We start from the raw sequence: 23004 nt of genomic DNA, 5'->3' as shown, positions 1-23004 counted from the left end.
TGGTAGGTTTATTTGAAGAGTGAGAGACAGAATAGCAACAACAAAATCCAGAAAAACGCATGTCAAAAATGTTATAAATTGATTTGCATTTTAATGAGGGAAATAAGTATTTGACCCCTCTGCAAAACATGACTTAGTACTTGGTGGCAAAACCCTTGTTGGCAATCACAGAGGTCAGACGTTTCTTGTAGTTGGCCACCAGGTTTGCACACATCTCAGGAGGGATTTTGTTCCACTCCTCTTTGCAGATATTCTCCAAGTCATTAAGGTTTCAAGGCTGACGTTTGGCAACTCAAACCTTCAGCTCCCTCCACAGATTTTCTATGGGATTAAGGTCTGGAGACTGGCTAGGCCACTCCAGGACCTTAATGTGCTTCTTCTTGAGCCACTCCTTTGTTGCCTTAGCCGTGTGTTTTGGGTCATTGTCATGCTGGAATACCCATCCACAACCCATTTTCAATGCCCTGGCTGAGGGAAGGAGGTTCTCACCCAAGATTTGACGGTACATGGCCCTGTCCATCATCCCTTTGCGGTGAAGATGTCCTGTCCCCTTAGCAGAAAAACACCCCCAAAGCATAATGTTTCCACCTCCATGTTTGACGGTGGGGATGGTGTTCTTGGTGTCATAGGCAGCATTCCTCCTCCTCCAAACACGGCAAGTTGAGTTGATGCCAAAGAGCTCGATTTTGGTCTCATCTGACCATAACACTTTCACCCAGTTCTCCTCTGAATCATTCAGATGTTCATTGGCAAACTTCAGACGGCCCTGTATATGTGCTTTCTTGAGCAGGGGGACATTGCGGGCGCTGCAGGATTTCAGTCCTTCACGGCGTAGTGTGTTACCAATTGTTTTCTTGGTGACTATGGTCCCAGCTGCCTTGAGATCATTGACAAGATCCTCCCATGTAGTTCTGGGCTGATTCCTCACCATTCTCATGATCATTGCAACTCCATGAGGTGAGATCTTGCATGGAGCCCCAGGCCGAGGGAGATTGACAGTTATTTTGTGTTTCTTCCATTTGCAAATAATCGCACCAACTGTTGTCACCTTCTCACCAATCTGCTTGGCGATGGTCTTGTAGCCCATTCCAGCCTTGTGTAGGTCTACAATCTTGTTCCTGACATCCTTGGAGAGCTCTTTGGTCTTGGCCATGGTGGAGAGTTTGGAATCTGATTGATTGCTTCTGTGGACAGGTGTCTTTTATACAGGTAACAAACTGAGATTAGGAGCACTCCCTTTAAGAGTGTGCTCCTAATCTCAGCTTGTTACCTGTATAAAAGACACCTGGGAGCCAGAAATTGATTGACAGGGGGTTGTCACGCTCTGGCTCCGGGACTGTGTATTTTGAGCCAGGGTGTGTTCATTTGGTTGTGTTTGGTATTGGTTGTGTTGTATTTGGTTGTGTTTCCTTGTTTGGTCGTGTGACTCCCAATCAGTGGTAACGAGTGTCAGCTGTCGGCTCGTTATCTCTGATTGGGAGCCATATTTAAACTGTCAGTGTTCACCTTAGTGTTGTGGGTTTTTGTTCCTTGTCAGTCATTGTAACTGAGGACTTCACGATTCGTCATTGTTTGTTGTTTTTTGTAGTGAGTACTTTAATTTAATAAAGTCATGTTCGCTCAACGCGCTGCGCTTTGGTCTCCCTCATTAGACGATCGTGACAGAAAAACCCACCCTAACCAGATCAAGCAGCATGAAGAAGAGAGAGGATGGACTTGGGAGCAGTTGAGTAGGAGTCTCGACTGGGCCAAGCCAAGAGAAGAGGAGAGAGGTTGGACTTTGGAGCAGTGGGGTGATAGTCTGGCGAGAACGATGGAGGCCTGGTCCACGAAGAGGAGAGAACCCCAGAAAATTTTTAGGGGGCTCACGACGTCGGACCAGCAGGAGGCCAGCGATAGAGCGGTCCAGTGGGTTGCCGGAGGAGGCCGTCGGGTTACGGGGGCCACTGGTCGAAGAGGGGATGGAGGAAGTAGAGGCACGGCGAGAGGTACTGGCGTGTGTTGCCAGTCCGGTCCGGCCCGTTCCAGATCCCGGTGTAGGGCCAGTGGTGTGTGTCCCCAGTACAGTCCGGCCCATCCAAGCTCCCCGCACCAAGCCAGTGGTGTGCGTCGTCAGCCCTGTCCGGCCCGTTCCTGCTCTCCGCGCCAAGTCTGTGGTGCGCGTCGCCAGCCCTGTCAGACCCGTGCCTGCTCTCCGCACCAAGTCTATGGTGCGTTTGCGTCAGCCCTGTCCGGCCCGTTCCTGCTCTCCGCACCAGGTCTGTGGTGCGCGTCGCCAGCCCAGTCCGGCCCATCCAAGCTCCCCGCACCAGGTCAGTGGTGCGCGTCGCCAGCCCTGTCCGGCCCGTGCCTGCTCTCCGCACCAAGTCTATGGTGCGTTTCGTCAGCCCTGTCCGGCCTGTTCCTGCTACTCGCACCAAGCCAAGGGTGCGAGTCGTCAGCCGGATTCAGCCCATTCCTGCTACTCGCACCAAGCCAAGGGTGCGAGTCGTCAGCCGGATTCAGCCCATTCCTGCTACTCGCACCAAGCCAGGGATGCGAGTCTTCAGCCTGGTGAGGCCTGTTCCGGCTCCACGCACCATGCAAAGGGTGCGTATCGTCTGCCAGGTCCGGTCCATTCCTGCCTCACGCGCCAAGCCAGGGGTGCTGGCGTCGGCAGTCCTGATCCAGCTAACTGGGTCAGATCGGACTGGGGGCACTACGGGGGGATTGTAGTAGGGTGGTGGTCAAGCCCGGAGCCGGAGCCGCCTCCGAGGAGCAATACCCACCCAGCCCTTCCCTATTTGGGGTGTAGGCGCGGTCGGAGTCCGCGCCTTTAGAGGGGTACTGTCACGCTCTGGCTCCGGGACTGTGTATTTTGAGCCAGGGTGTGTTCATTTGGTTGTGTTTGGTATTGGTTGTGTTGTATTTGGTTGTGTTTCCTTGTTTGGTCGTGTGACTCCCAATCAGTGGTAACGAGTGTCAGCTGTCGGCTCGTTATCTCTGATTGGGAGCCATATTTAAACTGTCAGTGTTCACCTTAGTGTTGTGGGTTTTTGTTCCTTGTCAGTCATTGTAACTGAGGACTTCACGATTCGTCATTGTTTGTTGTTTTTTGTAGTGAGTACTTTAATTTAATAAAGTCATGTTCGCTCAACGCGCTGCGCTTTGGTCTCCCTCATTAGACGATCGTGACAGGGGTCAAATACTTATTTCCCTCATTAAAATGCAAATTCAATTTATAACATTTTTGACATGGGTTTTTTCTGGATTTTTTTGTTGTTATTCTGTCTCTCACTGTTCAAATAAACCTACCATTAAAATTATAGACTGATCATTTCTTTGTCAGTGGACAAACGTACAAAATCAGCAGGGGATGAAATACTTTTTTCCCTCACTGTAGGTCAATGGTTGAATGGGCGACTATGAGGCTCCCTACTGTATGTCGTCAATAGATGCTAACATCCAATCAACCAATATTCCCTGACCTTTTGTGAACAGGTAGCTATTACCAACAGAAACAATACTTTTAAATATCTTTCTCCCAGTACTCGGAGACAGGTAAACACCAGTCATTGTCCATGTGTAGCTCAGTTGGTAGAGCATGGCGCTTGCAACGCCAGGGTTGTGGGTTCGTTTCCCACGGGGGGCCAGTATGAAAAAATGAAATAAAAATAATAATAATAATGTATACACTCACTAACTCTGGATAAGAGCGTCCGCTAAATGACTAAAATGTCAAATGTAAATGTACAAACTGGTATTTCATTTAGAGTCAGGCAGGTCATCAGCAGGATCAAACACATACACAAGCTAAGGTTGATATATGAAAACACAGATAGTGAAAGGTAACAACACAATAGCCCAATGGATGATAAGAAACATTAACTAACAAAGCTTTTTGAAATGTATCACGTGGGAGTGTGTTGGAAAGGCACAGAGCCAGTCCTGGCGCTTATTGTGATCAATGGTTTTGTTTTAGGTACAAGAAAGGTACAAAGGTGTCTTGCCCTGTCTTACCCAGGCTGGAGCGGGTGCTGGAGCGCTCGATGATGGTGTGTTTACTGGGGTTGTTGAGGACCGAGCGCTTGGCCAGGGAGATGTCTGCTGTCACCCGAGTGATGGATATCCTGGAAGAAACATTATCAACCAATCAGGGCTGAGAACTGGAAACGTCTAAAAGCAGGTTAACTAAATACTAAGTTGAAGATATTTTCAACCTATACTAAATATGGGAAATATTTCAGTCATGTTCTCTGGCTGGCCTGAAACTCACCTGCCCTCAAACTTGTGCTTGAGAAAGTCAAAGAGAGCCTTTTGCATCATGTCAGTCACCTGGTGGGAGATGAGGAGAAGACGAACTGAGGTATGGAATATGACAGATATAATAAACCATAAAGAAAGTTGTTAATTGTTTAATGGGGAGATTGAGACATACAGTAGCCTTACCTCGTAGCCCTTGAGTGACGGCCCCACTAGAATGATGGGTCTCATGGAGGGGACCACATCGTAAGGGGGAACATGCTCCATCTAAGCCAGGGAGGAGAGCACCAAGAGTGGGGTGAGACACTATAACCACTGTGTCTGAACACAGACATACACACACGAACAGAGCTCACACATACTTTGAGACGCACAATCTACAGCCACTTTGTACGCACATGTACGGAGCTACACAATCTACTGCCACAGAAACACACACACATAAATCAACATTATGTCAACACCAACTCTCCCTCTCTCTGTACAGTGGACTACAGTCAGAATGATATATAATGCATTTCAGACAGAGGCCATTTATTATCTTGGAGAGGATAAAAGCTCCAAAACCAAGCGCACATGTTTTCACAGAAAGCACTAATTTCCATTTCTCAGTCTGCTCTGCCAGTCATAGCAAATGAAATCAACCATAATTCAACTGGATCAGAATGAGCTATGGAGAGTGGTAGGGGCCATTATTGATATATTTAAAAAATCTCAGGTGCTTTCGTGCAGCCAAAGGCTTATGTGACTGTGGTTCCAGTCAAAGATAACTTTGTCAATTCCCCTCCTCTCTCTCTCCTACTCTCTCTTAGTATGTATCTGTGTGTGGTAGACTCCTCTTGCTTTATAGAAAGACGCCAGATAGACACCAAGCCAAATGGGTTTTTAGGCCCAGAAAACGGACAACCAGCACACACCAAACCTACAAGAAGATACCCCTCATTTTGAACCAACATACAGAGAATGTATTTCAGAAACTTACTTAAAACACTCATATCACATTGAAAATGGAAACATACACAGATGCATGCACTCTTACGCAAAACACCCACACACTGTCAATCAATATTCTGACAAGTAAAACAAATGCATACATTAACACACCATCAATATGAATCATGAGGAGCATGACTCATCTGCCCAACATTGCATCTATAAGCATCTGTTCTGTTACAGAAAGTGTCCTGTTTTGGAGTGACAGGTGAGGGGAGAACACTAACTGGAGAACAGGTCCCATGGTCTATCCACTAACAGATAGGCAGGCATCAGGAGAATACAGATGTAGGATCTTCATTTGACCTATATTGTCACACCAAAATAATCCTGCAGCAACAGGTTTTGAACGTTTAGTCCATAATGTTGCTTGATCGGAAGTAGTGTACATGAAAAGGGCAATACTGTTAATATAACGGTGTGTTAGTGTGGGTTTTCAGTGAAGTTATGTTAATCACGAAGCTCATTTGCATTTCCTGCAGGAAAATTCTCACCAACAAAAAGTGATCAAATTAAGATCCTACACCTGTAGGGTGCAAGTGTGTATTTGGTGTCAGCTCTCTGTATTCTCTGCACGCCTTCTCCTCTGTATTCCAGGCAGCACTTTAGTGCACTGAGAGCAGTAGCAGAGAGGCTTGGAGAGCTCTCCTCCACTAAGGTACATTACGTTACATAAAGCCACACCTCCACAACCAGTTCACCTCATTACGATTCACTACATCTAAAAAAATACACTGTTAAGAACTTTTCCAAATGGTGCTCATCTCTAGAGGGGCAGTGCTGGGTGAAGTTTACTGTGTATCACCATTAATCTCTCGTTTTCAGAAAAACATTTACTTTCACGTAATCTATAGAAAGTGTTTGTGCTATTGGAGGACAAAGCGTGCCTCTGTCTCCACAGTCTCCTGTATCTATGGGATCAAAGCTGTGTTGACAGCTCTGAGATAGCGAGGGACAGCGAGGCGGGCTGAGGATAGGTTACTGGCTGTCACTCAAAGCAGCCGTCCAGAATGGGAATGAAAACACATCAGGCAGCATTAGCGTTCACCAGAACTGTGTGTGGGACAGGGGCCGTGACACGCCTGCTCCTGCTCCTGCATACTGACAGCCTGTGTTTACCCAATCAGCTCTGACTGCATACTGACAGCCCGTATTTACCCAATCAGCTCTGACGACAGAGACAATGGAAGCCCTGCTTGCATTTGGGGGTAGAACTAACATTTCCCTTCCTACAATTCCTCCCTATAATTTCTCATTTTCCATCATTTATTAATTGATTATTTTGGAACACAATATCCCTGGGGACAACTGCAACACGGAAATCTTCTTGGGGAATAAGTGAAAACCTTGACAAAAATGAGGAGATGTTCAAATCCAGTCACCTCCTACTCTCTCTAGCATCAGCTGACATGAGAGCAGACTGAGGAACATGGAGAGACAACAGAGAGGAAGAGAAGGAGGCAGAATAGAAGGTAAAGGTGAATTAAAGGTCAGCACCGACTCACCGACTTCTGTTTCTGTTTAGCTGGGCCACCTACAGTATCAATCCGCACACAACCCCACGAGAAGAAAGAGCAAAAAGGACAAAAAAGAGACAAAAAGCAAAAAAGACAGAGGACGTGTTGTTATTGACAGGTTAGGGTTAGTTGGGAATTGGGAATGGAGCTGTTCAATAGTACAGCGGAGACCACACCCATTGTAGTCTGATCGATAATGATACTTATTGTTTACAGTTGCACCATCAACGAATATTTATACATTGATTTTGCATCTGTGAATGTATGAACATGTTCAAGTTCGTCTTTAGACTGTAGCTCAGCTCAACCCCTCCCCCAGTTGACCAGCGCAGAAACACACAGGCAAACATATCTCAGCGTTACCGTGGTGACCAGAGACTGAGGGGCCAATCGGGATTAGGGAGTCAGACAGGCGCTAGCTAACAGCGGGAACGGAACAGTGGGTCAGTTTAGGGCAGTAAGTCAGAGACGAGGGGGGTGGAGAGGGGCTAGTGGGAACAGACAGAGGTTATTATAGCCTAGGACTGGGCCATAGCTGCGTGCAGTAGGCGTGTTTGGTTGAAGGGAGGTGGGGAGGGGAAGCAGCCGTGGTGCCTGGGGCCTCTGGAGGGCTTTACCTTCTTAAAGAAGGGCAGGCGGTGGATTTGGCCCTGGGGAGAGGTGACGCTGCCTGCGCTGCCCTTGGGGGAGCGAGGGTCACCCTGGGACTCAGGGGGCTCCTCGGCATCCAGGTCCAGGGGGTCAAGGTCAAAAGCCATCGTGGACATGTCCACATGAGCTGGGGGGGGCGGGCGGGGCGGGGTAGAGAGAGAGAGGGGACAGGGAATGACAGAAAGAGAGAGAAAGAATATCGAGCAATAGTGAAAGAGGAAGAAAAAGTGGAGATTTGTACAGAGAAATGAGGAAAGAGAAAAAAGGAGGACAAGAAAGGGCATGATAAGAAATCAATAAAAGACAAGAAGGCAATCCAAAGCAGAGAGAAGGACGGACTCAGATCTGAGATCTAGAAATGGGAGAAATGACAGAGTTCTGAACCAGAAATAACAGTGCTGAAAAAACATTTAAGAGATAGAAGTCAATAGGTGACTAAGTAAAGAATAAATGCTTTTGGTCACGACGAAGTTAGTGTATGAGCAGGTCAGAAAAACAGCGATCGAAACAGAACAGTGAGTAATAGAGAGATGCGGAGAGAAAGGAGGTGGAAGAGAGCGCTATTTACTGCTGAAGAAGAAGTGGCGGAGATGAGAGAGAGAGAGAGAGAGAGAGAGAGAGAGAGAGAGAGAGAGAGAGAGAGAGAGAGAGAAGAGAAGAAGAGGCGCTAGGAGTTGGAGGCAGAAAAAGCTGTGTAGCTGCCCTGAGGAGGGTGTGCTGTTTTGCTGGGACTGGTTAAGGTGGTGAGGGCTCTGTGTTTTGGGTATGGGTAGGGGTGTTTTAAGCCGACACAGCCAGGCAGGAAGAAGGGTTTGGTATATCAGTTCAGGTATAACAAATATGGTTGATAAAGAGAACCATACTATAACTGTCATGTATTAACGTTACACATCTATTATTACTAGGTAGTCCATAATTGGAGAAACAATGCCAGTTACAGTCAATCTACTTGTCTGATCTAGTCCGTCTGTCTTCAATTCAATTATTCAATTCAATGAATTCACTCCCAGTCAGTTGTTATCTAATAAAAACATGTATATATTTATGTAATTCCACCATCAATCTTTCCTTCTGTCTTTATGTCAGTCTATTAATTTCCCTCAGTCGCAGTGAACTGTCCTGTCTATCCAGCAGCATGACTGAACTGAACTAGCTCAGTGTTAACACATAAGGTATGGGCTGCGTCTCAAATTGGACCCTATTCCCTTTAAAGTGCATTACCTTTGACCAGAGCTGATAGGGCTTTGGTCAAACCTAGTGCACTATGTAGGGAATAGGGTGCCATTTGGGTCACAGCCCTGGTCTGGCCAAACGTAGTGATCAGATTTAATGAGAGGAGCACTATATCCTCAGCTCTATTTCAGGCTGGTCCTGTTAGCCATGCTAATGACAGACCCGCTAGGACCCCTCTCTTTCCCTCTCTCTGTCTCTCTCACTCCAGCAGCAGCACACCCACTGAAACGCTCCACTCCACACTGCAGATATCTGATTCATCATGGTTCACTAACTATCCAATTAAAATCTACATGGAATATTAGCGACAGGCCGCGACAGAGGGCTATATCTGTCGTCACACACACAGTGTTGTAGTGTGTGTCTCTTCTAGCCAGCCGAGTGGTGAAGATGACCCCCAACTCCTGACCTTACCTGTGCCAGGAGGGGTGGGCCTGCGTGTTCCCGTGGCAACGTCCAGGCTGGAGCTGCCACCAGATTTACTGTAAGAGGGAGGAGGAGAGAACAATGAGTGGATGGTTACTGGTAGGTGAAAAGTGAGGTAGACTGAAAAATAATAGTCATTGAAAATAAATTGAACTTTTCTCATTTTGAATTGTGAAGTAGTGACGGTTGTGAAGTGGTGATTGGGTGAGCATTGTGCTGTATTATGGTGCCTGTATTGTGGATGCTAATTGGATAACAGGGTTGGGCTCATATCGAATTTCAGGCAGTCAATTCAGGAAGTAAACTAAAATTACAATACAATAATCGAAAAAAGGGCATTCATTTTCAATGACTTCTCAATAAACGCTACTTATTTCTAAAATTTTTACAAAGTCACTGGGTGATGGGTGCCAGGGTACATGGGTGTGGGTAGCAGCAGTACCTGGAGCTGAGGCGGTTCTGTCTCATCTTCTGCTCCTGCAGTAGCCGGGTGTTCTCCAGTTTGACTGGGCTGGGGATGAACCCCACCTCACAGCCCTCCTTCACCAGTCGCCCAATCCACCAGTCATTATTGTACTTCTGCACAGAGCACACAGACAGACAGACAGACAGACAGACATGTCAATACTACCAAATAATACACACACCAGTCTTCTCCTCCCTCGCTCACAGAGCCCCTGCTATTGTTGCCAAGGCAACCACCGCCTCCATCTTAGCTTGCTTAACGACACATCACCAGACATAAATATAGAACCGGATGTTCATATTATAACTGAACAACAAAATGCCATTTCACAATATCCCCCTGTCATTATAAAATGTCAAATCATAGCTCCAGGGGATGGGGACTAAGTCATCTTCAGAAACGATCTAACAATAAGAAATAAGAAGGCCCAGTGTTGTTTGGGCAGCTCTGGTACCTCTTTGATGTGTAGGAAGTCTTTAGCTTCAAAGGAGATGGCCATGCCCTGCACCGGGATGTCATCGTTGGGCCCAGAGTTGTAGCCCACATTCGTCCGCACAGCGAAGGCCACTGGTTTGGTCTGGAGAGGTGGAAGCAAAAGAAAAAGGAGAACAAAGAATGTGAAAAGAGGATAAGATGAATGACATGAGGGCGATAGAGCGAACCGGATGAAATATTACTCAACTTGTCATGTCGCTCAATGTTTATAATGTCACAAAGACTGTTATTGAATGTTAATTGAATAGAAATAAATGTTATAATATGTGTTAACCATGTACCTACAACTGTTAGCGAGAATAGTCAGGTGTATAGTTAGGGTCAGGATGAATGGTTAAAGACTGTGCTGTTCTGTCTGGCTGTATGGGGTACTGTATAACAGAGGGACAGGGTCACAGGGAAGGGCCATGGTGACCTCTGACCTTGGCTTTCTCGAGGGTGGCGAGGGCCTGTAGGTCTGCCTCCTTCCTCAGCGCCTCTGGGTCCTCCTCCAGGGACACATCTGAGTCTGACGGCCGGCTGGTGTAGGAGTCAGCAGAGCCCTGCAACACACACACAGGGACAGAGTAAGGAAGTGAGAGAGTGAGTGTGTTTGTGTGTGAGAGAGAGAAACAGGGGCAGAGCGAGAGAAGGTATAGAGTGAAGGAAAGAAGGAGAATGTGGGAGATGGTGGCATGGTCATTTTTTCTAGTGTGCTGTATGTTTGTTCGAGCGTGTGTGTGTACACAAGCGTATTCTATGGCATGAGCACACATCCTTGAATAAAACCCCTGTGCCAGTAAGGGCAATAAAGACAGCAATAGTACTAATGGAACCACACACACACACACACACACACACACACACACACACACACCTCCTTATAACAACACCAACAGACAGACAGAGGGGAGAGAAATGAGTGGACTGTAGAGATGTGTGTGGAATAACACAATCAAGGCCTTGTGCCCAACGTGATAATACGTTTTTTCCTCCCCTGGGATCTCTCTCTCTCACTCTCCCTCTCTGCTTTATCTCTCCTTCACTCTGTCCCTCTCAGTCTCTTCTCTCAATATGGTCTTTACCACTGCCTGTCTTTTCCCATCTCCCTATGCCTTGATCCATCTCTATTTAGACCATAATATGTACTGTAGTGTGTTCTGTACTACTGCCTGGTGCATACCTCATTCTGAATGGCTCGAGGCAAATATCCCAAACAATCACCTATAATTGTCATCAGGTCCACCTCTCTGTGTTAGGCCTACTGCTGCTAGGTAGCTCTCTCTCTGCTCTCTCCCTCCCCTCTGTCTGTCCTTGATTGCAGGAGTGAAGTCTGGTGTGCGGGAGTCAGGGTTCCAGCTGCAGCTCATTCACCATAATCACCTCAGCCTTTAAGACCCGGTCAAACTTACCACTCATCGTCAGATCATAGTCAAGACGACCATATATTTGGAACCTGACTCCTGCCTCCGCTTCACTCCTGCCACCACCATCCTGCTCTCCACTACCGGACCTCTCTTTTGGACTCACCACGGACACTAGGACATTACGGTACCACACCTGCCCCTGACCTGGATCTGTTACCCTCCCTGTAACCTGGACTTGCTCTTCCCCTATTATTGGAAACCTGGACTATTGAACATTTTAAATAAACCTGTTAAACCTTCTCTGGCTTGGTGTACTTGTCTGCATTTGGGTTCTAATACTGGTAAATCATAACAGTATGATCTGACCAAACGATGAACCCAGCAGACAGTAGCTTGGATACCACCCCAGAGTGCACTCAAATTTGGACTGCCATAGCCAATCAGGGCATTTTACTTGGCCAACATGATACCCTGTTTAAGACGATTGCTGAGGACAGTCAGGTGCTGCTTAATCAGGTTCAATTACTCACCAATCAAGTGTCTGCCCTTACTACCCCTTCAGCCCAGATCAGAGAGCCTTTTGTTCCTGCTCCAGAGCGCTATGACGGGAACATGGGAACCTGTGGCGATTTTTTGACTCAATGCTCGTTAGTGTTTGAACAACAGCCCCTCACCTACACCTCAGAAAGAGCCCGTATTGCCTACCTTATCAACTCTACTAAGCGGTTCCGCTCGTGCCTGGGGATCCGCGGTCTGGGAGAGTCAGTCGGACATTTGCAACGCTTACGTTGCCTTCACCACTGAGATGAGGAAGGTTTTTGACCACCCCGTACGAGGCAAGGAGGCTGCGAAACGGTTGTTTTCTCTTCGGCAGGGGGCTCGCAGTGTGGCGGAGATGGCAGTGGAGTTTCGGACTTTAGCAGCAGTGAGTGGTTGGAATGACGAGGCATTACAAGGAGTGTTCATCAATGCTTTGTCTGAGACTTTAAAAGATGAATTGGTGTCATATGATGAATCGCCTACGCTGGATAATCTTATTTCACTCACCATCAGGTTGGATAATCGGATTCGGGACCGCCGCCGGGAGAGGAGTGTTAGTTCCAAGCAACCTGTCTGTCATCATCAAACTCCTCCCCGCATCTTCCCTACGGAGAAAGCCGTGTCTTCCCGAGTCGATACGAGGAGCACTGAACCCGAAGCCATGGAGGTGGGTCGTGCACGGTTGTCCTCAGAGGAGCGTGCACGTCGCATTCAGGCTCGGGTCTGCCTGTATTGTGGAGAAGCTGGTCATTTCGTTCCTTCCTGCCCAGTTCGTCCGGGGAAAAGGGCCGGCTCATCATTAATGGGAGAAGTTTTGGTGAGCCGAGCAGCGGATTCTTCCTCTTCTCCCCGCATTCTGCTCCAGGCATCCCTCCAGTGGCAGTTCCAGAATCTCTCTGTTAGTGCGCTGATTGACTCTGGTGCAGACGAAAGCTTTTTGGATAGAGAGTGGGCTCAACAAATGGATTTGGAGACTGTTCCTATGGACTGTCCGCTGCAGGCTAAGGGTCTGAATGGACAATTGTTGACCCATATTACCCATCAGACTGTTCCTGTTTGTCTTAGAGTGTCGGGAAATCATCAGGAGAACATTCAATTCCATATTATCGACTGCCCACAGACCCCTCTGGTCCTTGGTATCCCCTGGCTCATAAGACACAATCCACACATTGATTGGGTGACAGGTAGAATTGTTTCATGGAGCACATTTTGTCATGTGAATTGTTTGTGTTCTGCTCTGACTCCTGCCAGTACTGTGCCTCGACCTCCACTGGAGTCCATGGATCTTTCTAATGTTCCTGACGTGTATCATGACCTGGCATCCGTTTTCTGCAAACACAGAGCTACTTCTCTTCCTCCTCACCGGCCTTACGACTGTGCCATTGACCTCCAGCCAGGAGCCCCGCTCCCCAGCAGTCGCCTGTACAATCTCTCCCGGCCGGAGACGGAGGCTATGGAGAACTACATTCGGGACTCCTTGGCGGCAGGTATTATGCGTCCTTCCTCGTCACCTGTAGGAGCGGGATTCTTTTTGTTGCTAAGAAGGATAAGACCCTCAGACCCTGTATTGATTACCGTGGACTTAACAACATCACCATTAAGAACAAGTATTCTCTGCCTTTGATTAATTCTGCTTTTCCCCTCCTTCATGGTGCTACCATCTTTACGAAACTGGATCTACGAAATGCGTATCACCTGGTGCGCATTCGTAAAGGTGATGAATGGAAGACTGCCTTCAACACACCCTTGGGACATTTTGAGTATCTGGTTATGCCTTTTGGGTTGTCTAATGCCCCTGCTGTTTTTCAGGCACTAGTCAATGATGTCCTTCGGGACATGTTGAATCGGTTTGTTTTTGTCTATCTGGATGATATCTTGATTTTCTCAGAGTCCTCCCAGGAACATGAACTGCATGTGCGCCAGGTGTTGCAAAGGTTGTTGGAGAACAAACTGTTTGTGAAGATGGAGAAATGTGAATTTCATGTGTCTGAGACCTCTTTTTTGGGTTACATCATCGCTCAGGGGGAGTTGCGGATGGACCCAGCTAAGATCTCTGCTGTCACGGACTGGCCAGCCCCCTCTACCCGCAAACAACTTCAACGATTTCTGGGGTTTGCGAACTTCTATAGGAGGTTCATCAAGGACTACAGCCGCATTGCGGCGCCACTCACCGCTCTCACCTCCATCTCACGACCGTTCGCTTGGAATGAAGGGGCCGAATCAGCGTTCGAAGAACTGAAACATCGCTTCGCCTCGGCTCCCATTCTGATGCAGCCGGACCCCGACCGCCAGTTTGTCGTGGAGGTGGATGCATCCGACACTGGGGTAGGTGCGGTGTTGTCACAGCGTTCTCCTGAAGATAACAAACTGCATCCCTGTGCTTTTCTCTCAAGGAAACTTTCTCAGGCAGAGAGGAATTATGATGTTGGCAATCGTGAACTGCTCGCCCGTTAAGCTGGCTCTCGAGGAGTGGCGACATTGGTTGGAGGGGCGGAACAACCCTTCATCGTTTGGACGGATCATAAGAATCTGGCTTACCTCCAGTCAACGAAGCAGCTCAACCCCCGTCAAGCCAGGTGGGCACTATTTTTTGGGAGATTCAATTTTTCTCTGTCTTACCGTCCTGGGTCACGCAACGTCAAGCCTGACGCCCTGTCTCGTGTTCATTCGGCTGTTGATACTGGTAGTAACCCTGAACCCATTTTGCCTCCTACCTGCAGTATTGCGGTCGTCACATGTGACATCGAGGGGGATTGTTAGACAGGCTCAACATCATCAAGCTGACCCTGGGAGGGGTCCTCCTAACCGGATGTTTGTCCCTGAGTCTGCTCGCTCCCAGGTACTTCAGTGGGCTCACTCGTCTCCCCTTACCTGTCACCCTGGAGTTTCGCGGACCCTTGACTTTGTGCGACGGAAGTTCTGGTGGGCCACGATGGAGGCGGACACTCGAGCCTTCATTGCTGCTTGTGCGGTATGTGCCCGAGTAAGAACTCCACCCAGGCCAGCGCTGGTCATCTACGACCTCTACCTATACCCAGCCGGCCCTGGTCGCATATCGCTATGGATTTTGTCACTGGACTTCCCCCCTCGTCTGGAAAGACTGTAATTCTTACGGTGATTGATCGTTTTTCGAAGTTCGCTCATTTTTTGGCCCTACCTAAACTGCCCACTGCCAGAGAGACGGCTGATATTTTGGTTGAACATGTGTTCCGCTCTCATGGTCTACCCACGGATATTGTCTCTGACAGGGGTCCCCAGTTTGTCTCCCAGGTGTGGAAAGCTTTCTGTAAAGCTTTGGGCATTACATCCAGCCTGTCCTCTGGATATCACCCCCAGACCAACGGGCAAGCCGAGAGAGCGAACCAGGAGATGGAGACCGCTCTTCGCTGTGTCACAGGGTCTAACCCTGGGTCATGGAGCTCCATGCTCCCCTGGGTGGAATATGCTCATAACACCTTGACTAACGCTTCCTCTGGTTTGTCTCCTTTTTGTGTGCTCTGGGTTATCAACCTCCCCTGTTCCCTTCTCAAGAGAGGGAACTGGCGGTACCCTCGGTGCAGTCCCACATGCGCCGCTGCTTCAAGGTCTGGAGGAAGGCCAGGGTAGCTCTGTCCCGAGCTTCGGCGTACATGCAGAGGCAAGCCAACCGTCACCGGTCCCAGGCTCCCGGTTACTCTCCTGGTCAAGAGGTATGGCTGAAGTCACGGGACCTTCCATTGAAGGTGGAGTCTAAGAAGATGGCGCCTCGTTTTATAGGACCGTTCAAGATACTGTCTATTGTTAACCCCTGCGCGGTTAAGCTACAGCTTCCTGCCTCCCTACGGGTTCATTCCACCTTTCATGTTTCCCAGATTAAGCCTGTGTCGGTTAGCCCTCTGTGCCCGCCCTCTCGTCCCCCTCCTCCGCCCAGGATCGTGGGTGGGGGTCCGGTCTACACTGTCCGGCGACTTCTGGATGTTCGCCGCCGGGGTCGTGGTTTCCAGTACCTGGTGGATTGGGAGGGTTATGGTCCTGAGGAACGTTCCTGGGTGCCCAGGAGCTTCATTGTGGATCCTGCTCTGGTCCAAGAGTTTCATAGGTTACATCCCGATAAACCCCGTCGGCCGCCAGGTGGCGTCCGTAGAGGGGGGGGGTACTGTTAGGCCTACTGCTGCTAGGTAGCTCTCTCTCTGCTCTCTCCCTCCCCTCTGTCTGTCCTTGATTGCAGGAGTGAAGTCTGGTGTGCGGGAGTCAGGGTTCCAGCTGCAGCTCATTCACCATAATCACCTCAGCCTTTAAGACCCGGTCAAACTTACCACTCATCGTCAGATCATAGTCAAGACGACCATATATTTGGAACCTGACTCCTGCCTCCGCTTCACTCCTGCCACCACCATCCTGCTCTCCACTACCGGACCTCTCTTTTGGACTCACCACGGACACTAGGACATTACGGTACCACACCTGCCCTGACCTGGATCTGTTACCCTCCCTGTAACCTGGACTTGCTCTTCCCCTATTATTGGAAACCTGGACTATTGAACATTTTAAATAAACCTGTTAAACCTTCTCTGGCTTGGTGTACTTGTCTGCATTTGGGTTCTAATACTGGTAAATCATAACACTCTGTGGTATTTATTTTGTTTCACCCTTTATTTATAACCTGGAGACACAAAGGGAACCTGCCTGGCTGCATGCCTGATTGGCTGCCTATATTCAAGCCTACTCATCAAATACACACACATTACTGTCTGGCACATTACACTCGGCTGGTGTAATATGAGTGTGAAGTGGATGCATCAAAACACATATGCAAAGCTGATTCACAACTGATCAGGCGCTTTGATGTGTTTAACACCCAGTGCCTACAGATTCAGTGAGTGTGGGTGTGTCAGAGAGAGAGAGAGAGAGAGAGAGAGAGAGAGAGAGAGAGAGAGAGAGAGAGAGAGAGAGAGAGAGAGAGAGAGAGAGAGAGAGAGAGAGAGAGAGAGAGAGAGAGAGAGAGAGAGAGAGAGAGAACCAACAACATTAGACACTTTATGGAACACAAAGCCTTCACTATTTCATCCTGGAATATCCAAGGCCTGAGGTCATCTGTCTTTGGCCTAAAGAGCAGGAATCTGGACTTCAACAAAGATATCGGAAATACAGACAATGTCATCCTACAAGAAACATGGTATAGAGGAGGAGACGGACCCACTGGTTGCCCTCTAGGTTACAGAGAGCTGGTAGTCCCATCCACCAAACTACCAGGTGTGAAACAGGGAAGGGACTCAGGGGGTATGCTAATTTGGTATAGACCAGACCTAACTCACTCTATTAAATTAATCAAAACAGGAACATTTTACATTTGGTTAGAAATTCAAAAGGAAATTATCTCAACAGAAAAACGTCCTCCTGTGTGCTACATATATCCCCCCACTAGAATCCCCATACTTTAATGAAGACAGCTTCTCCATCCTGGAGGGGGAAATCAATCATTTCCAGACCCAGGGCCATGTACTAGTCTGTGGCGACCTAAATGCCAGAACTGGACAAGAACCTGACACCCTCAGCACACAGGGGGACAAACAACTCGTAAAACGGACTATCCTACCGATCCTTGACTTCGACGATGTCATTTACAAAATAGCCTCCATCACTCTACTCAGCAAATTGGATGTAGTCTATCGCAGTGCCATCTGTTTTGTCACCAAAGCCCCATATATTACCCACCACTGTGACCTGTATGCTCTTGTTGGCTGGTCCTCACTACATATTAGTCGCCAAACCCACTGGCTCCAGGCCATCTATAAATCACTGCTAGGCAATTCGTCGCCTTATCTTAGCTCATTGATCACCATAGCAACACCCACCCGTAGTATGCGCTCCAGCAGGTACAGTGGGGAAAAAAAGTATTTAGTCAGCCACCAATTGTGCAAGTTCTCCCACTTAAAAAGATGAGAGAGGCCTGTAATTTTCATCATAGGTACACGTCAACTATGACAGACAAAATGAGAATTTTCTTTCCAGATAATCACATTGTAGGATTTTTAATGAATTTATTTGCAAATTATGGTGGAAAATAAGTATTTGGTCAATAACAAAAGTTTCTCAATACTTTGTTATATACCCTTTGTTGGCAATGACGCAGGTCAAACGTTTTCTGTAAGTCTTCACAAGGTTTTCACACACTGTTGCTGGTATTTTGGCCCATTCCTCCATGCAGATCTCCTCTAGAGCAGTGATGTTTTGGGGCTGTCGCTGGGCAACACAGACTTTCAACTCCCTCCAAAGATTTTCTATGGGGTTGAGATCTGGAGACTGGCTAGGCCACTCCAGGACCTTGAAATGCTTCTTACGAAGCCACTCCTTCGTTGCCCGGGCGGTGTGTTTGGGATCATTGTCATGCTGAAAGACCCAGCCACGTTTCATCTTCAATGCCCTTGCTGATGGAAGGTGGTTTTCACTCAAAATCTCACGATACATGGCCCCATTCATTCTTTCCTTTACACGGATCAGTCGTCCTGGTCCCTTTGCAGAAAAACAGCCCCAAAGCATGATGTTTCCGCCCCCATGCTTCACAGTAGCTATGGTGTTCTTTGGATGCAACTCAGCATTCTTTGTCCTCCAAACACGACGAGTTGAGTTTTTACCAAAAAGTTCTATTTTGGTTTCATCTGACCATATGACATTCTCCCAATCCTCTTCTGGATCATCCAAATGCACTCTAGCAAACTTCAGACGGGCCTGGACATGTACTGGTTTAAGCAGGGGGACACGTCTGGCACTGCAGGATTTGAGTCCCTGGCGGCGTAGTGTGTTACTGATGGTAGGCTTTGTTACTTTGGTCCCAGCTCTCTGCAGGTCATTCACTAGGTCCCCCCGTGTGGTTCTGGGAATTTTGCTCACCGTTCTTGTGATCATTTTGAACCCACGGGGTGAGATCTTGCGTGGAGCCCCAGATCGAGGGAGATTATCAGTGGTCTTGTATGTCTTCCATTTCCTAATAATTGCTCCCACAGTTGATTTCTTCAAACCAAGCTGCTTACCTATTGCAGATTCAGTCTTCCCAGCCTGGTGCAGGTCTACAATTTTGTTTCTGGTGTCCTTTGACAGCTCTTTGGTCTTGGCCATAGTGGAGTTTGGAGTGTGACTGTTTGAGGTTGTGGACAGGTGTCTTTTATACTGATAACAAGTTCAAACAGGTGCCATTAATACATGTAACGAGTGGAGGACAGAGGAGCCTCTTAAGGAAGAAGTTACAGGTCTGTGAGAGCCAGAAATCTTGCTTGTTTGTAGGTGACCAAATACTTATTTTCCACCATAATTTGCAAATAAATTCAGTAAAATTCCTACAATGTGATTTTCTGGATTTTTTTTCTCAATTTGTCTGTCATAGTTGACGTGTACCTATGATGAAAATTACAGGCCTCTCTCATCTTTTTAAGTGGGAGAACTTGCACAATTGGTGGCTGACTAAATACTTTTTTCCCCCACTGTATATCTCATTGGTCATCCCCAAAGCCAACACCTCCTTTGGCCGCCATTCCTTCCAGTTCGCTGCTGCCAATGACTGGAACGAATTGCAAAAATCTCTGAAGCTGGAGACTCTTATCTCCCTCACTAACTTTAAGCATCAGTTGTCAGAGCACCTTACCGATCACTGCACCTGTACACAGCCCATCTGAAATTAGCCCACCCAACTACCTCATCCCCATATTGTTATTTATTTTGCTCATTTGCACCCCAGTATCTCTATTTGCACATCATCTCTTGCACATCCATCATTCCAGTGTTAATACTAATTGTAATTATTTTGCACTATAGCCTATTTATTGCCTTACCTCCATAACTTGCTACATTTGCACACACTGTATATATATTTTCTGTTGTATTTTTGACTTTATGTTTTGTTTTACCCCATATGTAACTCTGTGTTGTTGTTTTTATCGCACTGCTTTGCTTTATCTTGGCCAGGTCGCAGTTGTAAATGAGAACTTGTTCTCAACTGGCTTACCTTGTTAAATAAAGGTTAAATAAAATAATAAAAAAATATATTTTTTAAACTACCTGGAGGTGACAGCATTCCCTCCCCCATATGCCCCCCTAGGCACAACTACGACAACATAACCAACAAAAACGGGTCATGACTCCTGCAGCTCTGTCGCACACTGGGTATGTACATAGTCAATGGTAGGCTTCAAGGGGACTCCTATGGTAGGTACACCTATAGCTCATCTCTTGGGAGTAGTACTGTAGACTACTTTATCACTGACCTCAACCCAGAGTCTCTCAGAACGTTCACAGTCAGCCCACTGACTCCCCTATCAGACCACAACAAAATCAGTCTACTTGAACAGAGCAATACTCAATCATGAGGCATCAAAGCCAAAGGAACTGAATAATATTAAGAAATGCTATAGATGGAAGGAAAGTAGTGTTGAAACCTACCAAAAAACAATTAGGCAACAACAAATTAACAACAGTGATACATGGTTTGATGAAGAATGCAAAAACCTAAGAAAGAAAGAATCCATAGACTCTAACCACTTCTGGGAAAATTGGAAAACACTAAACAAACAACAACACAAAGAGCTATCTATCCAAAACGGAGATGTATGGGTAAACCACTTCTCCAATCTTTTTGGCCCTATAACAGAGAACAAACAGCAAAGAAATATACATGATCAAATGCAAATCTTAGAATCAACTATTAAAGACTACCAGAACCCACTGGATTCTCCAATTACATTGAATGAACTACAGGACAAAATACAAACCCTCCAACCCAAAAAGGCCTGTGGTGTTGATGGTATCCTCAATGAAATGATAAAATATACAGACCACAAATTTCAATTAGCTATACTTAAACTCTTTAACATCATCCTTAGCTCTGGCATCTTCCCCAATATTTGGAACCAAGGACTGATCACCCCAATCCACAAAAGTGGAGACAAATTTGACCCCAATAACTACCGTGGGATATGCGTCAACAGCAACCTTGGGAAAATCCTCTGCATTATCATTAACAGCAGACTAGTTCATTTCCTCAGTGAAAACAATGTACTGAGCAAATGTCAAATAGGCTTTTTACCAAATTACCGTACGACAGACCACGTATTCACCCTGCACACCCTAATTGACAAACAAACCAAAACAAAGGCAAAGTCTTCTCATGCTTTGTTGATTTCAAAAAAGCTTTTGACTCAATTTGGCATGAGGGTCTACTGTACAAATTGATGAAAAGTGGGGTTGGGGGAAAAACATATGACATTATAAAATCCATGTACACAAACAACAAGTGTGCGGTTAAAATTGGCAAAAAACACACACATTTCTTTCCACAGGGCCGTGGGGTGAGACAGGGATGCAGTTTAAGCCCCACCCTTTTTCAACATATCTATCAACGAATTGGCGAGGGCACTAGAACAGTCTGCAGCACCCGGCCTCACCCTACTAGAATCTGAAGTCAAATGTCTACTGTTTGCTGATGATCTGGTCCTTCTGTCACCAACCAAGGAGGGCCTACAGCAGCACCTAGATATTCTGCACAGATTCTGTCAGACCTGGGCCCTGACAGTAAATCTCAGTAAGACAAAAATAATGGTGTTCCAAAAAAGGTCCAGTTGCCAGGACCACAAATACAAATTCCATCTAGACACCATTGCCCTAGAGCACACAAAAAACAATACATACCTCGGCCTAAACATCAGCGCCACAGGTAACTTCCACAAAGCTGTGAACGATCTGAGAGACAAGGCAAGAAGGGCCTTCTATGCCCTCAAAAGGAACATACATTTTGACATACCAATTAGGATCTGGCTAAAAATACTTGAATCAGTTATAGAACCCTTTGCCCTTTATGGTTGTGAGGTCTGGGGTCCGCTCACCAACCAAGAATTCACAAAATGGGACAAACACCAAATTGAGACTCTGCATGCAGAATTCTGCAAAATCATCCTCTGTGTACAACGTAAAACACCATATAATGCATGCAGAGCAGAATTAGGCCAATACCCGCTAATTATCAAAATCCAGAAAAGAGCCATTAAATTCTATAACCACTTAAAAGGAAGCGATTCCCAAACCTTCCATAACAAAGCCATCACCTACAGAGAGATGAACTTGGAGAAGAGTCCCCTAAGTAAGCTGGTCCTGGGGCTCTGTTCACAAACACAAACAGACCCCACAGAGCCCCAGGACAACAACAACAACAACAACACAATTAGACCCAACCAAATCATGAGAAAACAAAAAGAGAATTACTTGACACATTGGAAAGAACAAACAAAAGAACAGAGCAAACAAGAATGCTATTTGGCCCTAAACAGAGAGTACACAGTGGCAGAATACCTGACCACTGTGACTGACCCAAACTTAAGGAAAGCTTTGACTATGTACAGACTCAGTGAGCATAGCCTTGCTATTGAGAAAGGCCGCCGTAGGCAGACCTGACTCTCAAGAGAAGACAGGCTATGTGCACACTGCCCACAAAATGAGGTGGAAACTGTGCTGCACTTCCTAACCTCCTGCCAAATGTATGACCATATTAGAGACACATATTTCCCCCAGATTACAGTGATCCACAAAGAATTCTAAAACAAACCCAATTTTGATAAAGTCCCTTATCTACTGGGTGAAAAACCACAGTGTGCCATCACAGCTGCAAGGTTTGTGACCTGTTGCCACAAGAAAAGGGCAACCAGTGAAGAACAAACACCATTGTAAATACAACCCATATGTGACACTCTGGCTCCATGGACTTTGATATTTGAGCCAGGGTTGTTCACTTTCATTTGTTTGGGTGGATTTCATTTGGTGGTGTTGGGGATGGGTGAGTTTCATTTTGTTTGTGTCTATGGTGATTGGTCTATGACTCCCAATCGGAGGTAACGAGTGTCAGCTGTCGGCTCGTTATCTCTGATTGGGAGCCATATATATTCTGTGTGTTTTCTCCTTTGTTTTGTGGGTTATTGTTTCCGTGTTCCTGTTTAGTCTATGTACTGTTGGACTTCACGTTTCGTCATTTTGTTTTGTAGTTACGTGCTTTGATTATTAAAGTCATCATGTTCACTCGCAACGCTGCGCATTGGTCTCCTCCTTCAGACGATCGTGACAGAATAACCCACCACAA

General features: G+C 46.9%; 1 protein-coding gene across 3 annotated transcripts in view; it reads right to left on the bottom strand.

Annotated features, from left to right (window-relative positions):
- LOC121569619 (voltage-dependent L-type calcium channel subunit beta-1) overlaps nucleotides 1–23004 on the bottom strand; it is a 50894-nt gene that overhangs the window by 4873 nt on the left and 23017 nt on the right. For 2 of the 3 annotated variants that reach the window (XM_041880726.2, XM_041880727.2), the window contains exons 3-10: nucleotides 10446–10565; nucleotides 9983–10105; nucleotides 9505–9641; nucleotides 9051–9118; nucleotides 7370–7530; nucleotides 4429–4509; nucleotides 4256–4314; nucleotides 4000–4109 (exon numbers count right to left, since the gene is read on the bottom strand). In XM_041880726.2, the coding sequence (XP_041736660.1) occupies nucleotides 4000–4109; nucleotides 4256–4314; nucleotides 4429–4509; nucleotides 7370–7530; nucleotides 9051–9118; nucleotides 9505–9641; nucleotides 9983–10105; nucleotides 10446–10565 (859 nt within the window). Of the gene's footprint in view, nucleotides 1–3999; nucleotides 4110–4255; nucleotides 4315–4428; nucleotides 4510–6740; nucleotides 6770–7369; nucleotides 7531–9050; nucleotides 9119–9504; nucleotides 9642–9982; nucleotides 10106–10445; nucleotides 10566–23004 lie in introns of all 3 variants that reach the window. The other variant, XM_041880728.2, reaches the window with a different exon arrangement.

This window comes from Coregonus clupeaformis, chromosome 35 (genome assembly GCF_020615455.1).
Source record: "Coregonus clupeaformis isolate EN_2021a chromosome 35, ASM2061545v1, whole genome shotgun sequence".
In the NCBI taxonomy this organism is placed as follows: Eukaryota; Metazoa; Chordata; class Actinopteri; order Salmoniformes; family Salmonidae; genus Coregonus; species Coregonus clupeaformis.
This window is presented reverse-complemented; position numbering and strand designations above follow the sequence as displayed.